This window comes from Oryx dammah, unplaced genomic scaffold (genome assembly GCF_014754425.2).
Source record: "Oryx dammah isolate SB20612 unplaced genomic scaffold, SCBI_Odam_1.1 HiC_scaffold_17, whole genome shotgun sequence".
Classification (NCBI taxonomy): domain Eukaryota; kingdom Metazoa; phylum Chordata; class Mammalia; order Artiodactyla; family Bovidae; genus Oryx; species Oryx dammah.
In genome coordinates this window covers 1,847,650-1,865,611 of record NW_024070201.1, presented here as the reverse complement: position 1 = coordinate 1,865,611, position 17,962 = coordinate 1,847,650, and the positions used below count along the sequence as shown (strand labels likewise).

The 17,962-nt window shown below is 37.3% G+C and overlaps 1 protein-coding gene across 7 annotated transcripts in view; it reads left to right on the top strand.

Moving 5' to 3' along the window:
• GRIA4 (glutamate ionotropic receptor AMPA type subunit 4) overlaps positions 1-17,962 on the top strand; it is a 635,903-nt gene that overhangs the window by 411,198 nt on the left and 206,743 nt on the right. For all 7 annotated transcript variants that reach the window (XM_040257825.1, XM_040257824.1, XM_040257823.1 and 4 more), the window contains one exon: positions 8,375-8,559. In XM_040257825.1, coding sequence (XP_040113759.1) covers positions 8,375-8,559 — 185 coding nt within the window. The remainder of the gene's footprint in view (positions 1-8,374; positions 8,560-17,962) is intronic.

Sequence of the window (17,962 nt, the reverse complement as noted above, 5' to 3'; positions counted from 1 at the left end):
TGGATAAACTTTAGCTTCGACTAGACAGATATTTGTAGGCAATATAATGTCTCCACTTTTTAATGTGCTTTCTAGGTTGGTCATAACTTTTCTTCCAAGGAGCAAGCATCTTTTAATTTCATGGGTGTAGTCACCATCTGCAGTGATTTTGGAGCCCAAAAAAATAAAGTCTGTCACTGTTTCCACTGTTTTTCTATTTGCCATGAAGTAATGGGACCAGATGCCATGATCTTAGGTTACTGAATGTTGATTTTAAGCCAACATTTTCACTCTCCACTTTCACTTTCATCAAGAGGCTCTTTAGTTCCTCTTCACTTTCTGCCATAAGGGTGGTGTCATCTGCATATCTGAGGTTATTGATATTTCTCCCAGCAATCTTGATTCCAGCTTGTGCTTCATCCAGCCCGGCATTTTTCATGATGTATTCTGCATATAAGTTAAATAAGCAGGGTGACAATAAACAGCCTTGATGTACTCCTTTCCCAATTTGGAACCAGTCTGTTGTTTCATGTCCAGTTCTAACTGTTGCTTCCCGACCTTCATACAGATTTTTCAAGAGGCAGGCCAGCTGATCTGGTATTCCCATTTCTTTAAGAATTTTCCACAGTTTCTTGTCATCCACATGTCAAAGGTTTTGGCATAGTCAATAAAACAGAAGTAAATATATTTCTGAAACTCTCTTGCTTTTTTGATAATCCAACGGATGTTGGCAATTTGATCCCTGGTTCCTCTGCCTTTCTAAATCCAGCTTGAACATCTGGAAGTTCACAGTTCACGTACTATTTATGCCTGGCTTGGAGAATTTTGAGCATTACTTTGCTGGCATGTGAGATGCATGTAACTGTGTAGTAGATTGAACCTTCTTTCTCATTGCTTTCTTTGGGATTGAAATGAAAACTGACCTTTTCCAGTCCTGTGGCCATTGCTGAGTTTTCCAAATTTGCTGGCATGTTGAGTGCAGCACTTTCACAGCATCATCTTTCAGGATTTGAAATAGCTCAACTGGAACTCCATCACTTTCATTAACTTTGTTCATAGCGATGCTTCCTAAGGCCCAGTTTGCATTCCAGAATGTCTGGCTCTTGGTGAGTGGTCATACCATCATGATTACCTGGGTCATGAAGATCTTTTTTGTACAGTTCTTCTGTGTATTCTTGCCACCTCTTCTTAATATCTTCTGCTTCTGTTAGCTCCATACTATTTCTGTCCTTTGTTGTACGCATCTTTGCATGAAACATTCTTGTGGTGTGTCTAATTTGCTTGAAGAAATCTATATTTTTTCCCATTCTGTTGTTTTCCTCTATTTCTTTGCATTGATCACTGAGGAAGCCTTTCTTATCTCTCCTTACTATTCTTTGGAATGCTACATTCAAATGGGTACATCTTTCCCTTTCTCATTTGCCTTTCACTTCTCTTCTTTTCTTAGCTATTAGTAAGGCCTCCTCAGACAACCATTTTGTCCTTTTGCATTTTGTTTTTCTTGGGAATGGTTTTGATCTCTGCCTTCTGTACAGTGTCACAGACTTCTGTCCATAGTTCTTTAGGAACTCTATCAGATCTAATCTCTTGAAATCATTTGTCACTTCCACTGTATAATCTTAAGGGATTTGATTTAGGTCCTACCTGAATGATCTAGTGGTTTTCCCTACTTTCTTCAATTTAAGTCTGAATTTGACAATAAGGAGCTCATGATCTGATCCACAGTAAGTTCAGATTGGTAGGCACTAGAGTCGTGGCTACCCCATGTCCAAAGGCAAAGTAGAAACCCCAGCAAGGCCACAGGAGGGGTGAAATCACATTTAGAATCAAGCGCCATAGGTGCCAGAGATGCTCAGAGAGCTCAAACAAACCTTGTGCACACCAGGACCCAAAGACCCTACAGAGACTGAAACAAAACTGTGTTTGAGTGTCTCCTGTGGAGGTATGGGTCATCAGTGGCCTGCCACAGGGATAGGGGCTCCGGGTTCAACAGACTTGTGTATGGCATAAGCCCTCTTGGAGCAGGTCCCATTAACCCCACAATAGAGCTGCCAGAACTTACACAGCACTGAAGAAATAGATGCTTGGAGGTCACAAACAGAACCTGTGCACCCAAGGACTCAGGAAAAAGAAGCAGTGACCCCACAAGAGACCGACCCTGACTTGCCTGTGAGTGTCCAGAAGTCTCCAGCAGAGGCGTGGATCAGTGGCCTGCTGCAGGGTTGGGGACACTGAGTGTAACAGTGCATGTATGGGACCTTTTGAAGAAGGTTGCCATTATCTTCATTACCTTCACCATAGTTTGGCCTCAGGAAAATAACAGGGAGGGAACACAGTCCCACCTTTCAACAGAAAATTGGATTAAAGTTTTACTGATCAATGTCCCATCAGGACAAGACCCAGTTTCCCCCTCAGTCAGTCTCTCCCATCAGGAAGTTCCCATAAGCCTCTTATCCTTCTCCATCAGAGAGCAGACAGACTGAAAACCACAATAACAGAAAACTAACCAATCTAATCACATGGACCACAGCCTTGTCTAACTCAATGAAACTATGAGCCATGCCATGTAGGGCCACCCAAGACAGACGGGTCATGGTGGAGAGTTCTGACAAAACGTGGTCCACTGGAGAAGGGAATGGCAAGTCACTTCAGTATTCTTGCCTTATGAACAGCATGAAAACGAAAAAACATAGAACACTGAAAGATGAACTCCCCAGATCCATAGGTCCCCAATATGCTATTGGAGATCCGTGAAGAAATAACTCCAAAAGGAATGAAGAGACAAAGCCAAAGCAAAAACAACACCCAGTTGTGGATGTGAATGGTGAGGGAAGTAAAGTCCTATGCTGTAAAGAACAATGCTGCATAGAAATCTGGAATATTAGGTCCATGAATCAAGGCAAATTGGAAGGGGTCAAATAGGAGATGGCAAGATGGAACGTTGACGTTTCAGAAATCAGCGAACTATAATGGACTGAATGGGTGAATTTAACTCAGATGACCATTATATCTACTACCGTGGGCAAGAATCTCTTAGAATAAATGCAGTAGCCATCATCATAAACAAAAGAGTCTGAAATACAGTATTTGGATGCAAGTTCAAAAATAGCAGAATGATCTCTGTTCGTTTCCAAGGCAAACCATTCAATATCACAGTGCTCCAAGTCTATGCCCCGATGAGTAATGCTGAAGAAGCTGAAGTTGAGCGGTTCTATGAAGACCTACAAGACCTTCTAGAACTAACACCCAAAAAAGATGTCCTTTTCACTATAGGGGACTGGAATGCAAAAGTAGGAAGTCAAGAAACACCTGGAGTAACAGGCAATTTTGGCCTTGGAGTACAGAATGAAGCAGGGCAAAGGCTAATAGAGTTTTGCAAAGAAAACACACTAGTCATAGTAAACACCCTCTTCCAACAACACAAGACAAGTTTCTACACATGTATATCACCAGATGGTCAATCCCAAAATCAGATTGATTGTATTCTTTGAAGCCAAAGGTGGGAAACCATATCAGAGAAGAAATCCCAGTAACAGAATAAACAAGGAATGAACATGTACACTAATGTTTAACCCAAGTTTGTGTGCTAGATGCATAGTGAGGCCAAACAAAAAGAAAAATCAGAGCTTTCAGCAGAGAAAAGTTCATTGATCTTGGGCACTGCTCTCCAGAGAAGATAGGAGATGGCTGTTCACAGTTCGATCATGCTGGCTGGCCAGGGTACAAAGTTTTTAAAAGCAAGAAGAGTAAAGAGAAGGAAAGGGGTCTTTGTAATTTTAGCTTCCCACAGATCTCAATTGCAGACTTACTGCCACTGTCTTATGACTCAGTGTGATTTTGATGATTGTTCCTGCAGAGCAAATTAGTAAGCCTTCAACTCTTATTCTACAGAGAGCAAAAACAATAGTTGAGACATTTTATTATTTACTTAGAGCATTATGTATTGGTTAAGAATGTCAATTTGCAATGGCTCCTGATTTTTTTTTTTTTAAGTCCTTTTGAGATTTCTGTTTCCTGCAAGACCATTTGGGTTTGCTTCACTTGTGTTCCCTCACTTTCCTAATTATAGTAATTGTAAATGAGTCCACTCTTTGGAACTCAGGGAAGGCCTAGAAGACTTAAAGCCTTTCTCTAAAAATAAGAAATGAGGGACTCTGAGGGACTTTTGAACCCAGCAAGATCCCTCAAGTCCTGTTTGATTTCATTAAGGCAGGACACAAATCTTTATGTTATATATGCATAAGGTAGGAAACAAGGGAAAGAGTACTTGATTAGGGGCAGGGAAGGAGGGAATCTAAGTAAGATTTGAAAAGATAATTAGAGGCATACATTACAAAAAGAAAGACTACCTGGATCAATAGATATACTAAAATAATTATATAGTAATCAACATGCCCTCTAACTTCCTCTTTGGGAATTTTTTTTTCATTTAGATAAAAATAAATCCTCACTGCCACAGTATTTCATTTGGCAGGATATCAGGTAATTCATATTTCAAATATGATCTCATCATCAATTCCATTTGTTGACATTAATTGAACATCTCTAATGTTTGAAGCTCTGGCTTGTAGAAAATACACCTAAAAATCAAAATCCTTAAATCTGAGAGACTCATATAAAAATTAGAAAACTGAGAAAAGGTGATTTTATCCAAAAAATGCTTTGTACTCATTTTAAGTCTTCACTTTTAATCCACCCAGCTCTTCAATCTAACTACAGGAAGCAAGTTCAGTTCAGTCACTCAGTAGTGTCCAACTCTTTTTGAATTCATGGACTGCAGCACACGAGGCTTCCCTGTCCATCACCAACACACAGAGCCCCCTTGAAGCTCATGTCCATTGAGTCGGTGATACCATCCAACCATCTCATCCACTGTTGCCCTTACTCCTGCCTTCAGTCTTTCCCAGCCACAGGGTCTTTTCCAATGAGTCAGTTCTTCTGGGGACCATCTGTTGGCCAAAGTATTGGGCCTTCAGCTTCAGCATCAGTCCTTCCAATGAATATTCAGGACTGATTTCCTTTAAGATTGACTAGCTTGATTTCCTTGCAGAAGACTCTCCAACAGCACAGTTTAAAAGCACTGGGACGACCCAGAGGGATGGTACGGGAGGGAGGAGGGAGGGGGGTTCAGGATGGGGAACACGTGTATACCTGTGGCAGATTCATGTTGATGTATGGCAAAACCAATAAAATATTGTAAAGTAATTAACCTCCAATTAAAATAAATAAATTTATATTAAAAATTAAAAATAAAAGCATCAATTTTATCCATGATCCAACTCTCACATACATATCACTACTAGAAAACCCATAACTTTTACTATACAGACTTTATCTCTTCTTTTTCATATGCTATCTAGGTTTGTCATAGCTTTTATTCTAAGGAACAAGAATCATTTAACTTCATTGCTACAGAGACCACCTGCAATGATTTGGGGCCAAAATAAAGTCTGTCACTGTTTCCATTGGTTCCTCATCAATTTGCGATGAAATAATGGGACCAGATGCCACTTTTTTGAATGTTGAGTTTTAAGCCATCTTTATCACTCTCGTCTTTCACTTTGATCAAGAGGCTCTTTAGTTCCTCTTCACATTCTGCCATCAGGGTGGTGTCATCTGCATATCAGAGATTATTGACTTTTCTTCCTGCAATCTTCATTCCAGCTTGTACGTCATCAAGCACAGCATTTCACATAATGTACTTGCATATAAGTTAAATAAGCAAGGTGACAATATACACCCTTGATGTACTCCATTCCCATTTTGGAACCAGTCTATTATCCCACATACAGTTTGAAATGTTGCTTCTTGACCTACGTACAGGTTTCTCAGGAGGCAAGTAAGGTGGTCTGGTATTCACATCTCTTTCAGAATTTTCCATTTTTTTTGTGATCCACACAGTCAAAGACTTTAGCGTAGTCAATGAAGCAGATGTAGAAGTTTTTTGGAATTCTCTTGCTTTTTCTATGATCAAATAAATTTTGGTAATTTGATCTCTTGTTCCTCTGCCTTTTCTAAATCCATCTTGAACATCTGGAAGTTCTCGGTTCACATACTGTTGAAGCGTCTCTTGGAGAACTTTGAGCATTACTTTGTTAGTGTGTGAGATGAGTGTAATTGTTTGGTAGTCTGAACATACTTTGGCATTGCCTTTCTTTGGGATTTAAATGAAAACTGACATTTTCCTATCCTGGGGCCAATGATGAGTTTTCCAAATTTGCTAGCATATTGATTGCAGCACTTTCACAGCATCATCTTTTAGGATTTGAAATAGCTCAGCTGGAATTCCATCACCTTCACTAGATTTTTCATAGTGATGCTTTTTAGGGAGCAAGGGGGAAATAAATTATAAGAAACTATAACTGGCATAGAATGAGCTCAAATAAGAATTATACCTTTTTAAAGGATTATGCTTACCTTTAAGAAGCATAAGTACCACCTTACTTGCCTCCTGAGAAACCAGTATGCAGGTCAAGAAGCAACAGTTAGAACCAGACATGGAACAAAGGACTGGTTCCAAATTGGGAAAGGAGTATGTCAAGGCTGTATATTGTCGCCTTGCTTATTTAACTTATAGGCAGAGGACATCATGTGAAATGGTGGGATGGTAGAAGCACAAGGTGGAATCACGTTTGTTGGGAGAAATACCAATAACTTCAGATATCCAGATGACACCACCCTTATGGTAGAAAGTGAAGAGGAACTAAAGAGCTTCTTGATAAAAGTGGAAGAGGAGAGTGGAAAAGATTGCTTAAAACTCAACATTCAAAAAGTGAAGAGCATGGCATCTGGTCCCATCACTTCATGGCAAATTGATGGGGAAACAATGGAAACAGTGGCAGACTTTATTTTGTGGGGCTCCAAAATCATTGCAGATGGTGACTGCAGCCATGAACTTAAAAGATGCTTGCTCCTTAGAAGAAAAAGTATGACACACCTAAAGAGCATATTAAAAAGCAGAGACATTACTTTGCCAACAAAGTTCTGTATCGTCAAAGCTATGATTTTTCCAGTAGTCTTGAACTGATTTGAGAGTTGCACCATAAAGAAGGTGAGCACTGAATATTTGATGCTTTTGGACTGTGGTGTTGGAGAATACTCTTGAGAGTATTCTCAAGGAGATTCGCAAGGAGATCCAACCAGTCCGTTCTAAAGGAAATCAGTCCTGAACATCATTGGAAGGACTGATGCTGAAGCTGAAGCTCCAATACCCTGGACACCTGATGTGAAGACCTGACTCTTTGGAAAAGACACTGATGCTGGGAAAGATTAAAGGCTGGAAGAGAATGGGACAACAAAGGATGAGATGGTTAGATGGCATTATTAACTTGATGAACATGAATTTGAGCAAGGTACTGGAGTTTCTTATGGAAAGGGAAGCCTCATGTGCTGCAGTCCATGTGGTCTCAAAGAGTCAGAAAACACTGAGTGACTGAACAACAAAAAGGCTTATACCAAATGCTACACATAGATTCAAAGTTTCTTTTCCTTTTTTTTTTTTTTCTTTACACATTCCACTTCAAAACTGAGAGCTGGAAAAGGCAAGATTCCAAGGCAATGTTAACATGAAGAAATATTCTAAAGGCTAGTTTCATGAGTCTGCCCCTTCTTCCTTTACCAAGATATTAAGACCCATATTTCTCCTCTATATGGAGAGAGATCTGGATCAAGAACAGAGTAAAGACCGTTCCACCCCCTGGAAGGCTGTCTCCAGCTAATAAACACTCTTTCCTCAGCAATCTTAGAGATACCTTCTCAACCTTCAAGACCCAATTCAAATTGTTTCCTCTCAGGGCATGTTCCCTTGTCTCATCAAGGCAGATTTAACCAAATTTTCCCTTGGGCCAAAACCTTTCCTTGCATGCAGCAATCATTACAGTTTTAAACTAAGTTGCTTTTTTTTTTTTAATTGAATTTTTTTTTTTCCTCTACTAGATTATGAGCTTGAGAGGTCATTCCTTCACCTGGTTTTCATTCAATTCCCCCTGAATCCACTTAATTCCCCTGCCAAGACAGGAAGAGTTAAATAATGCTTCCTCCACTTATAATAATCGGTCTTCAATAAATACTTTCGTAATGTATACTTTTGTAATGTGAAGATCCCCTGGAAAAGGGCATGGCAACCCACTCCAGTATTCTTGCCTGGAGAATCCCATGTATAGAGGAGCCTTGTGGGCTATAGTACATAGAGTTGCAAAGAGTTGAACGTGACTGCAGCAACTTTGCACACACACATGCAAAGTAAGGAAAATTGAATGATTCAGAAATAACCACTCAATTTTTGAATTTCTAAGAATTCATTTTTTAATATAAAAATATTGATGTAGAATCCGTGCCTGCATAAGTTATTTAAGGGCATGTTTTTAGTAACCACTCTGAATTTTTTCCCCACTAGGATACTCAATTCTTCAAGCTATTATGGAAAAAGCAGGACAAAATGGTTGGCACGTCAGCGCTATATGTGTGGAAAATTTTAATGACGTCAACTACAGGCAACTTTTAGAAGAACTTGATAGAAGACAAGAGAATAAATTTGTAATAGACTGTGAAATAGAGAGGCTTCAAAACATATTAGAACAGGTAAGTGCTGGATTTTATGTTGTTATTATTAACCTAGATCTTTTACAAACATGGTTGATCTTTTACAAATATGGTTGATCTTTATTGATTGATAAATATGTTCTCTCACCCATTTAGTCAAAGTGTGGAGTTTGGGAGTTTTTGCTCCATGATCTATTTATTTTTAATATTAAGTCATGGGGCTTCCCAGGTAGCTCAGTGGTAAAGATCCCACCTGTCGATGCAAGAGACACAAGAGATGAGGAATCAATCCCTGGGGTGGGGCGAGAAGATATCCTGGAGGATGAAATGGCAACCCACTCCAGTATTCTTGCCAAAAGAATTCCATGGACAGAGGAGCCTGGCTGGCTACAGTCCATGGGGTCATAAAGAGTTGGACACAACTTAGTGACTGAGCACAAACACAGGCAAGACTAAATCATAATTTCTTAACACCAAAGACCATTTTTGTTCTCAATGTACTTAGAAGCACTATTTCTCATACATTTTTAAGCTGTACAATAGAAAGGACTTTTTGTGACTCAAGAGCTCTTGACCTCCAGTTTTCATAAACACTAATTCTAAAGATTAATGCCTTCTAGAATATTACAAAATGTGACTCTGTATTTTTATAACCTTTGGAGAACTAGCTATGTGAGAAATATCTAAATGAATTAATAAAGCAATGAAATAAAACAAATTAAGTGACATACTGTGCATATTTTCTTCTAAGTGTTTTAAGTAAATACATTACCACTACAGTGAAGATGGTTTTCAAATCTTCTCTCAAGGAAGAATCCTTTAATAAAGATTTTCAGTGCTTGTTGACTTGATTTAAAGCATACAGAAAAAGGTAAAATTGAACGCTGTCATTGCGTTAAATGATAGAAAAATATCATCAAATAAGGGATAATACTTGTTCCTAATCCCGCATATCATGATAAAGCTTTAAAGACTGTATTTGGCCAAAATTGCAGTGAATGAATGCCATCTAGTGGTTTTATAAATGTTTGCTCATATTTACCTACAATATCTTAGGCTTGCTGAACAATATTGTAGCATGTTTCATTTCTTAGTTTGTTACATACAGTTCATTTGCATAAAATGATTTGATTTGATTACTATTATTTGATTCACAGTAATAACTTACCAGTTTGAAAGTTTATTTATAAGAACAACTTAAATACTCAACTCTACAAATCAAAACCAAGACATGTTTCAGAGATTTCTGCTTAATATCCAAGGACACTAAACTAGATGCCATAAGTTTATTTATTCAACAATAATTAGCATTTGTAAAAGTCAAAAGCAAAAAAGCATGTAAAATTTATTTTAAAGTTCTTTGAAGCCATACTATACTGTAACCCTTTTATAGAAGAAAGTGAAAGTGATGTCGCTCAGTCGTGTCCGACTCTTCGGGACCCCACCGACTGTAGCCTACCACGCTCCTCCATCTATGGAATTTTCCAGGCAAGAGTACTGGAGTGGGTTGGCATTTCCTTCTCCAGGGGATCTTCCAGACTCAGGGATTGAACCCGGGTCTCCCGCATTGTAGGCAGAGGCTTTACCGTCTGAGCTACCAGGGAAGTCCTTTATAGAAGAAGCTGGGGAAAAACAGTTGATTGATGAATTGTTATTATTCTATTAGAAAATGTTAATTTTAACCTGTATATCACTCAGGTTTATTCCTCAGGGAGTCCAAGAAATCATTAAGGTTGTAATTACATAAAGTATATGAAACTTTTAGTGTGCATTTATGGAATCCAAGAAAGAATATTACTTTCTCTCTTGAGCAAGACCTAGTCACTTCAGCTCAAACTCCCATTTCTTCTTTCTCCCACTCACTCCTATGCTGAGAGTCTGAGTTGTTTGACATGAATAACTGAAACTTTGTAAATAACTCTTCACAAATCCTACAGGAGAGTCAATTGTAAGAACTTCAGGGATTACCAAGTTCCTGTCAGTTGGTGAGTAAGGCTCAGATCCTCTAGTTGCTAAAACACTTGTGCTATGAAAGACCACCTCTGGAGAAGAAAACTGAGTGCCTAGACCACATTGACCCATTTCAGAGGTTTAGCAGGTTTCTAAGAAGAAAGTCAGCACACCCAGGGGCTATGGATAATTGTTGAATAAATAAAGTTAAATAAACTCTTGCTAAGGAAACCAAGCATCTTATTTTTGTCACAGTTTCAAAGAAATTAATTTTTTCCAGCTTTATTGAGATATGATTAACATACAAGATAAATACATTATACTTTGATACACAAATATATTGTGAAATAATTACCACAGTAAGGTTAGTTAACACTTCCATCATGTGCTGTAATCTGTCGCTCAGTCGTGTCTGACTCTGTGACTCCGTGGACTGCAGCCCACCAGGCTCCTCTGTCCATGGGATTTTCCAGGCAAGAATACTGGAGTGGATTGCCATTTCCTCCTCCAGCACTTCACATAATGACTTTTTTCTTCTTGCATACCTTTTATGACTACACAAACTATACATTTTTTTTTTTTCTTCTTAGGAGTGGCAACATTTAAGATCTATTTTCTTAGGAACTTCTGAGTATATGATACAGTGTTGTTAACTATAGTTACCAAGCTGTACATCAGGTCCCAAAACTTAGAAAAGTTGAGTATTTACCATTATCAACTCTATTTTAATTATTCCAGAATTCTGAGTTTGTTTGTTTTTTTTACCATGAGTGCACAGAAATAATGAGACTATTAACAAATCTTTGTCTCTAAAATACCACTCAAATACAAATTTCATAATTTGTAACAAAGTCCATTCTAGTGTAAGAATACATTATATGTTCTTAATTGTCCTATAAGATTTCTCCTCAAGAAAAGCTGTTCCAATCCTGAACATTTTTTCACTGTTTATATTTTAATTCCTGTAGCTCTAAGCAAAATCACTTTTAATGTTTCTTGATTTCATTTCTGATTCATCTAAAAACAAAAGCTAAACTAAACTTTGTCAGGAAATTGTACATGCACTTCAATAACTCTGTTTCAACATCTTATTTAATAAAATAATAGAAAAAATGTTTCAGAGAATCAAAGTATTTTTTTACAAAGTAAAATGCTAAATAATCTTGATCATTAAAATGTCTCTGAGATTTTTCTATTAAAATATAAATGATTTTCAAGTATACAACATAAAGTCAATATTTTCATAGATTATATTCCATTTAGAGTTATTATAAAGTATCAGCTATATTCCCTCCACTGTACAACATATCTTTGAATCTTACTTACTCTGTGCATAGTAAATTGTATCTCTTAATCCCCTACTCCTATCTTGTCAATTACCTATTCCCTCTTCCTGTTGGTAACCATTAGTTATTTCTCTATGTTTGAGTCTGTTTCTGTTTTGTTATGTCAATTTCTTTAATTTATTTCTTCAATTCAACATATAAGTGTATAAACTGTATTTGTTGTTCTCTGTCTGATTTATTTCACTAAGTAAAATACCCTCCAGTTCTATCCATTGCAATTTTTTGTTTCTTTATGATTGAGTAATATTTCATGATATACCACATCTTCTTTATCCATTATCCATTATCCATTTATCCACTTAGATAAAGTGGATATTTACCTTGGGTATTGTAAATAATGCAACTATGAACTTTGAGGTACATATATCGTTTAAATTAGTTTTTACTTTCTTTGAACGTATACCCAGGAGTGGGATTCCTAAACAATATAGTAGTTCTGTCTTTTCATTTTTTAAGGGAACTTTCATATTTGTTTCCATAGTGGCAGCACCAAGTAACGTCCCCCCAACAGTGTAGTAGTGTTCCCTTTTCTACATATCCTTGCCTACATTTGTTATTTGTGGACTTTTGACAACAATGGTCATTCTGACAGTTGTGAGGTACTATATTATTGTGGTTTTTTATTTGCATTTCGCTAATATAGTGGTGTTGAGCATCTTTTCATGTGATTGTTGGCCATCTTCATCAAAAAAGAAACAATGTTAATTCAGCCCTTCTGCCAATGATTTAATCAGTTTATTTTAATATTAAATTCTGTGTGTTGTTTATATATTTGGAATATTAATCTTTCATCATTCATATCATTTGTTAGTAATTTTTCTCATTAAGTTGTCTTTCTATCTTGTCAATGGTTTCCTTTACTATGAAAAAGCTTTTTAAGTTTGATAAGGTACCATTTGTTTACTTTTGTATGTTTCCTTTGTCTGAAAATAATGGTCCAAAATATATTGCTATGATTTTTGTCAAAGATGGTGTTCTGAACATTTTCTTCTAAGAGTTTTATGGTTTCCAGCCTTTAATACTTTCCAGTCTTTAATACTTTCTTTGAATATATGGTCTGATAAAATGTTCTAATTTCATTCTTTTACATATAACTGTCCAATTTTCCCAGCACTACTTGGTGAAAAGACTGCCTTTTCTCCATTATATATTCTTGTCTCTTTATTGTAGCTTAATTGACCATAGGTACATAGGTTTGTTTCTGGGGTCTTTAGGCTGTTCCATTGATCTATGTGTCTTTTTGGTGCCAGTACCATACTGTTTTGATGACTGTAGCCTTTTAGTATAATGATGTCAGGGAGTGTGATTACCTCCTGTTTCATTCTTTTTTCTCTAGATTGTTCCAGCTATTCAGGACCTTTTTTGGTTCCATATAAATTTTTGGATTATTTGCTCTAGTTTTGTGAAAAATATAATTGTATTTTGGTAGGAATTGCATTAAATCTGTATTGAATCTCTAGGATGGCCATAAAAAAATTGGCCAGAATCCCAGGGAGTTTTCAATCTGCTTCCTTCCCATTTTCCCAAAAACAAGTGGATGTGTGTGCATTCCTCAAAAGTAAAATCTCATTTTCTTTCAGCCCATCTTAAGTCCAGCTAGTTTTAAAACCAGCTAAAGTGATGTGTCTTCTCAATGTAAGACCCCAGGAATGAGGTGTTCAATATGTAGTTCAAACCCTGATTTCTTTGCCTCCTTTCTTACCTATCTCTGTGTGGGTCTTTCTTACAGTCTTGCTTGTGGAACAGCTGTCTGCCAGTTTCCACTTTGTTTACAGCTAGAGTTGCTCTACATGCAGATATATTTTTGATGTGTTTGTGGGAATAAGTGAGCTCAATGTCCTCTTTCTCTGCCATCTTTTTTTCCCTTAAAAAAAAAAAAAAGCCTTTGACAACTTAGCCCTTTCTCAGATGGAGAAATTAATACAATGAGGATAAGACAATATGTTATTCAATTTCTAGAAGCCTGGACACACTTCATATTGTGGTGGCAGCCCTCAATAATTACTTCTGTGACATTTTAATTGTACAACTTTCAAAAACATGATGGAAATAGCTCACAATTTATTTTCAAAATACATTAATAAACAACCGTTTGAGAAGCATTTTATCTTCTGTACATGTTTTCCAAATTATTTTTATGCTGTGAACTAATTAGTTCTCATAAATGTCTGATAGTTAAAATAGCACTTAGCCATACATTCATTCAACTATCTCAAAACATGAATTTCAAAACAAATACTTGAAAATGAGTTTTAAAGATATATTGATTTTCCACTCTTAAATACACAATAGGGGGAAAATGAAAAAAATTATGTATGAATAAGTATAATGAATAAGTATCACTCACTGGGCTGTAAAAAATATAAAATAGAGAGATTTCATATATTTTATATATATATATATAAATATATGAAACTATAAAAAATATATTAAAAATTCTATGAAAATAAAAATATATTTTTAATAAAAACTACCAAGTTAGGTTTATTGTATTGTTTGTATCATAGTCCAATAAAAATTGCATTATTATATCTCTGAATCCCACAGCAATTTGGTCTATTCACTGGCAAAAAAAAAAAAAAAAAAACAATTATGGAAAGAAGCATAAAGCTAAAAACAGTTTTTGGGTATTTGTTGAATTTGTGATTAATTAATGATATTTTCAATTTTTACTTATAATAGTATACAATTTTAGACACTGACACTACTCACAACACCAAAATCAGATTGATTATATGCTTTGCAGCCAAAGATGGAGCAGCTCTATACAGTCAACAAAAACAAGACCAGGAGCTGACTGTGGCTCAGATTATGAATCCCCTAATTACCAAATTCAGACTAAAATGGAAGAAAGTAGGGAAAATCGCTAGACCATTCAGTTATGACCTACAACAAATACCTTATGATTATACAGAGGAAGTGAGAAATAGATTTAAGGGCCTAGATCTGATAGATAGAGTGCCTGATGAACTATGGGATGAGGTTTGTGACATTGTACAGGAGACAGGGATCAAGACTATTTCCATGGAAAAGAAATGCAAAAAAGCAAAATGGCTATCTGGGGAGGCCTGACAAATAGCTGTGTAAAGAAGAGAAGTGAAAAACAAAGGAGAAAAGGAAAGATATTAAGAATCTGAATGCAGAGTTCCAAAGAAAAGCAAGAAGAGATAAGAAAGCCTTCTTCAGCAATCAATGCAAAGAAATAGAGGAAAAGAACAGAATGGGAAAGACTAGAGATCTCTTCAAGAAAATTAGAGATCCAAGGGAACATTTCATGCAAAGATGGGCTCGATAAAGGACAGAAATGGTATGGACCTAACAGAAGTAGAAGATATTAAGAAGAGGTGGCAAGAATACACAAAAGAACTGTACAAAAAAGATCTTCACGACCCAGATAATCACGATGCTGTGATCACTCATCTACAGCCAGACATCTTGGAATGTGAAGTCAAATGGGCCTTAGAAAGCATCACTACGAACAAAGCTAGTGGAGGTGATGGAATTCCAGTGGAGCTATTTCAAATCCTGAAAGATGATGCTGTGAAAGTGCTGCACTCAATATGCCAGCAAATTTGGAAAACTCAGCAGTGGCCACAGGACTGGAAAAGGTCAGTTTTCATTCCAATTCCAAAGAAAGGCAATACCAAAGAATGCTCAAACTACTGCACAATTACACTCATCTCACACACTAGTAAAGTAATGCTCAAAATTTTCCAAGCCAGGCTTCAGCAATATGTGAACCGTGAACTTACTGATGTTCAAGCTGGTTTTAGAAAAGGCAGAGGAATCAGAGATCCAATTGCCAACATCCGCTGGATCATTGAAAAAGCAAGAGAGTTCCAGAAACACATCTACTTCTGCTTTATTGACTATGTCAAAGCCTTTGACTGTGTGGATCACAAGAAACTGTGGAAAATTCTGAAAGAGGTGGGAATACCAGACCACCTAACCTGCCTCTTGAGAAATCTGTATGCAGGTAAGGAAGAAACAGTTAGAACTGGACATGGAACAACAGGTTGTTTCCAAATAGGAAAAGGAGTACATCAAGGCTGTATATTGTCACCCTGCTTATTTAACTTCTATGCAGAGTACATCATGAGAAATGCTGGGCTGGAAGAAACACAAGATGGAATCAAGATTGCTGGGGGAAATATCAATAACCTCAGATATGCAGATGACACCACCCTTATGGCAGGAAGTGAAGAGGAACTAAAAAGCCTCTTGATGAAAGTGAAAAAGGAGACTGAAAGAGTTGGCTCTAAGCTCAACATTCAGAAAACAAAGATCATGGCATCTGGTCCCATCACTTCATGGGAAATAGATGGGGAAACAGTGGAAACAGTGTTAGACTTTATTTTTATTTATTTATTTTTTTTTTGGGGGGGGGGCTCTAAAATCACTTCAGATGATGATTGCAGCCATGAAATTAAAAGATGGTTACTCCTTGGAAGAAAAGTTATGACCAACCTAGAGAGCATATTCAAAAGCAGAGACATTACTTTGCCGACTAAGGTCCATCTAGTCAAGGCTATGGCTTTTCCTGTGGTCATGTATGGATGTGAAGAAGGCTGAGCGCCAAAGAACTGAGGCTTTTGAACTGTGGTGTTGGAGAAGACTCTTGAGAGTCCGTTGGACTGCAAGGAGATCCAACCAATCCATTCTGAAGGAGATCAACCCTGGGATTTCTTTGGAAGGAATGATGCTAAAGCTGAAACTCCAGTACTTTGGCCACCTCATGCGAAGAGTTGACTCATTGGAAAAGACTCTGTTGCAGGGAGACATTGGGGGCAGGAGGAGAAAGGGACTACCGAGGATGAGATGGCTGGATGGCATCACTGACTCAATGGACGTGAGTCTGAGTGTACTCCTGGAGTTGGTGATGGACAGGGAGGCCTGGCGTGCTGCGATTCATGGAGTCGCAAAGAGTCGGACACGCCTGAGCGACTGAACTGAACTGAGTTTCTTTATCAATTGTTTTATGGCATAGATTAATATGATTATATTATATAGTTATATAATATAATATAGGCACTTACTATAACTCCTTATTGCCAAATTCACACTTAAATTGAAGAAAGTAGGGAAAACAATTATGTCCTTCTTGTATACAATGCAAGTGACAAGTAGATTCAAGGGATTAGATCTGATAGACAGAGTGCCTGAAAAACTACAGACAGAGGTAAACAACATTGTACAGGAAGTGGTGATCAAAAACATCCCCAAGAAAAAGAAATGCAAAGTGGCAAAATGGCTGTCTGAGGAAGCCTTTCAAATAGCTGCAGAAACAAGAGAAGTGAAAGGCAAAGGAGAAAAGGAAAAACATACCCATCTCAATGCAGAGTTCCAAAGACTATGAAGGAGAGATAAGAAAGTCTTCCTAAGAGAATGGTGCAGAGAAATAGAGGAAAACAATAGAATGAGAAAGACTAGAGATCTCTTCAAGAAAATTAGAGACACCAAGAGAACATTTCATGCAAAGGTGGGCACAATACCAGACAGAAATCATATGGACCTAACAGAAGCAGAAGATAGTAAGAAGAGATGGCAAGAATACACCAAAGAACTATACAAAAAAAAAATGACCCAGATAACCACAATGATGTGATCACTCATGAAGAGCCAGACATCGTGGAATGTGAAGTCAGGTGGGCCTTAGGAAGCATCACTATGACCAAAGCTAGTGGAGGGGATGGAATTCCAGCTGAGCTATTTCAAATCCTAAAAGATAATGCTGTGAAAGTGCTGCACTCAATACGCCAGCAAATTTGGAAAACTCAGCAGTGATCCCAGAACTGGAATATGTGGTTTTCATTACAGTCTCAAAGAAAGGCAATGCCTAACAATGTTCAAACTACAGCACAATTGGACTCATTTCACATGCTAGCAAAGGAATGCTCAAAATTCTGTGAGCCAGACTTCAAAAATACATGAACCAAGAACTTCCAATGTTCAAGCTAGATTTAGAAAAGGCAGAGGAGCCAGATATCAAATTGCCAACATCTGTTGGATCATAGGAAAAGCAAAAAATTCCAGAAAAACATCTACTCCTGCTTTACTGCCTACATCAAAGCCTTTGACTGTGCGGATCACAACACACTGTGGGAAATTCTTAAAGAGAGGAATACCAGACCACCTTACCTGCCTCT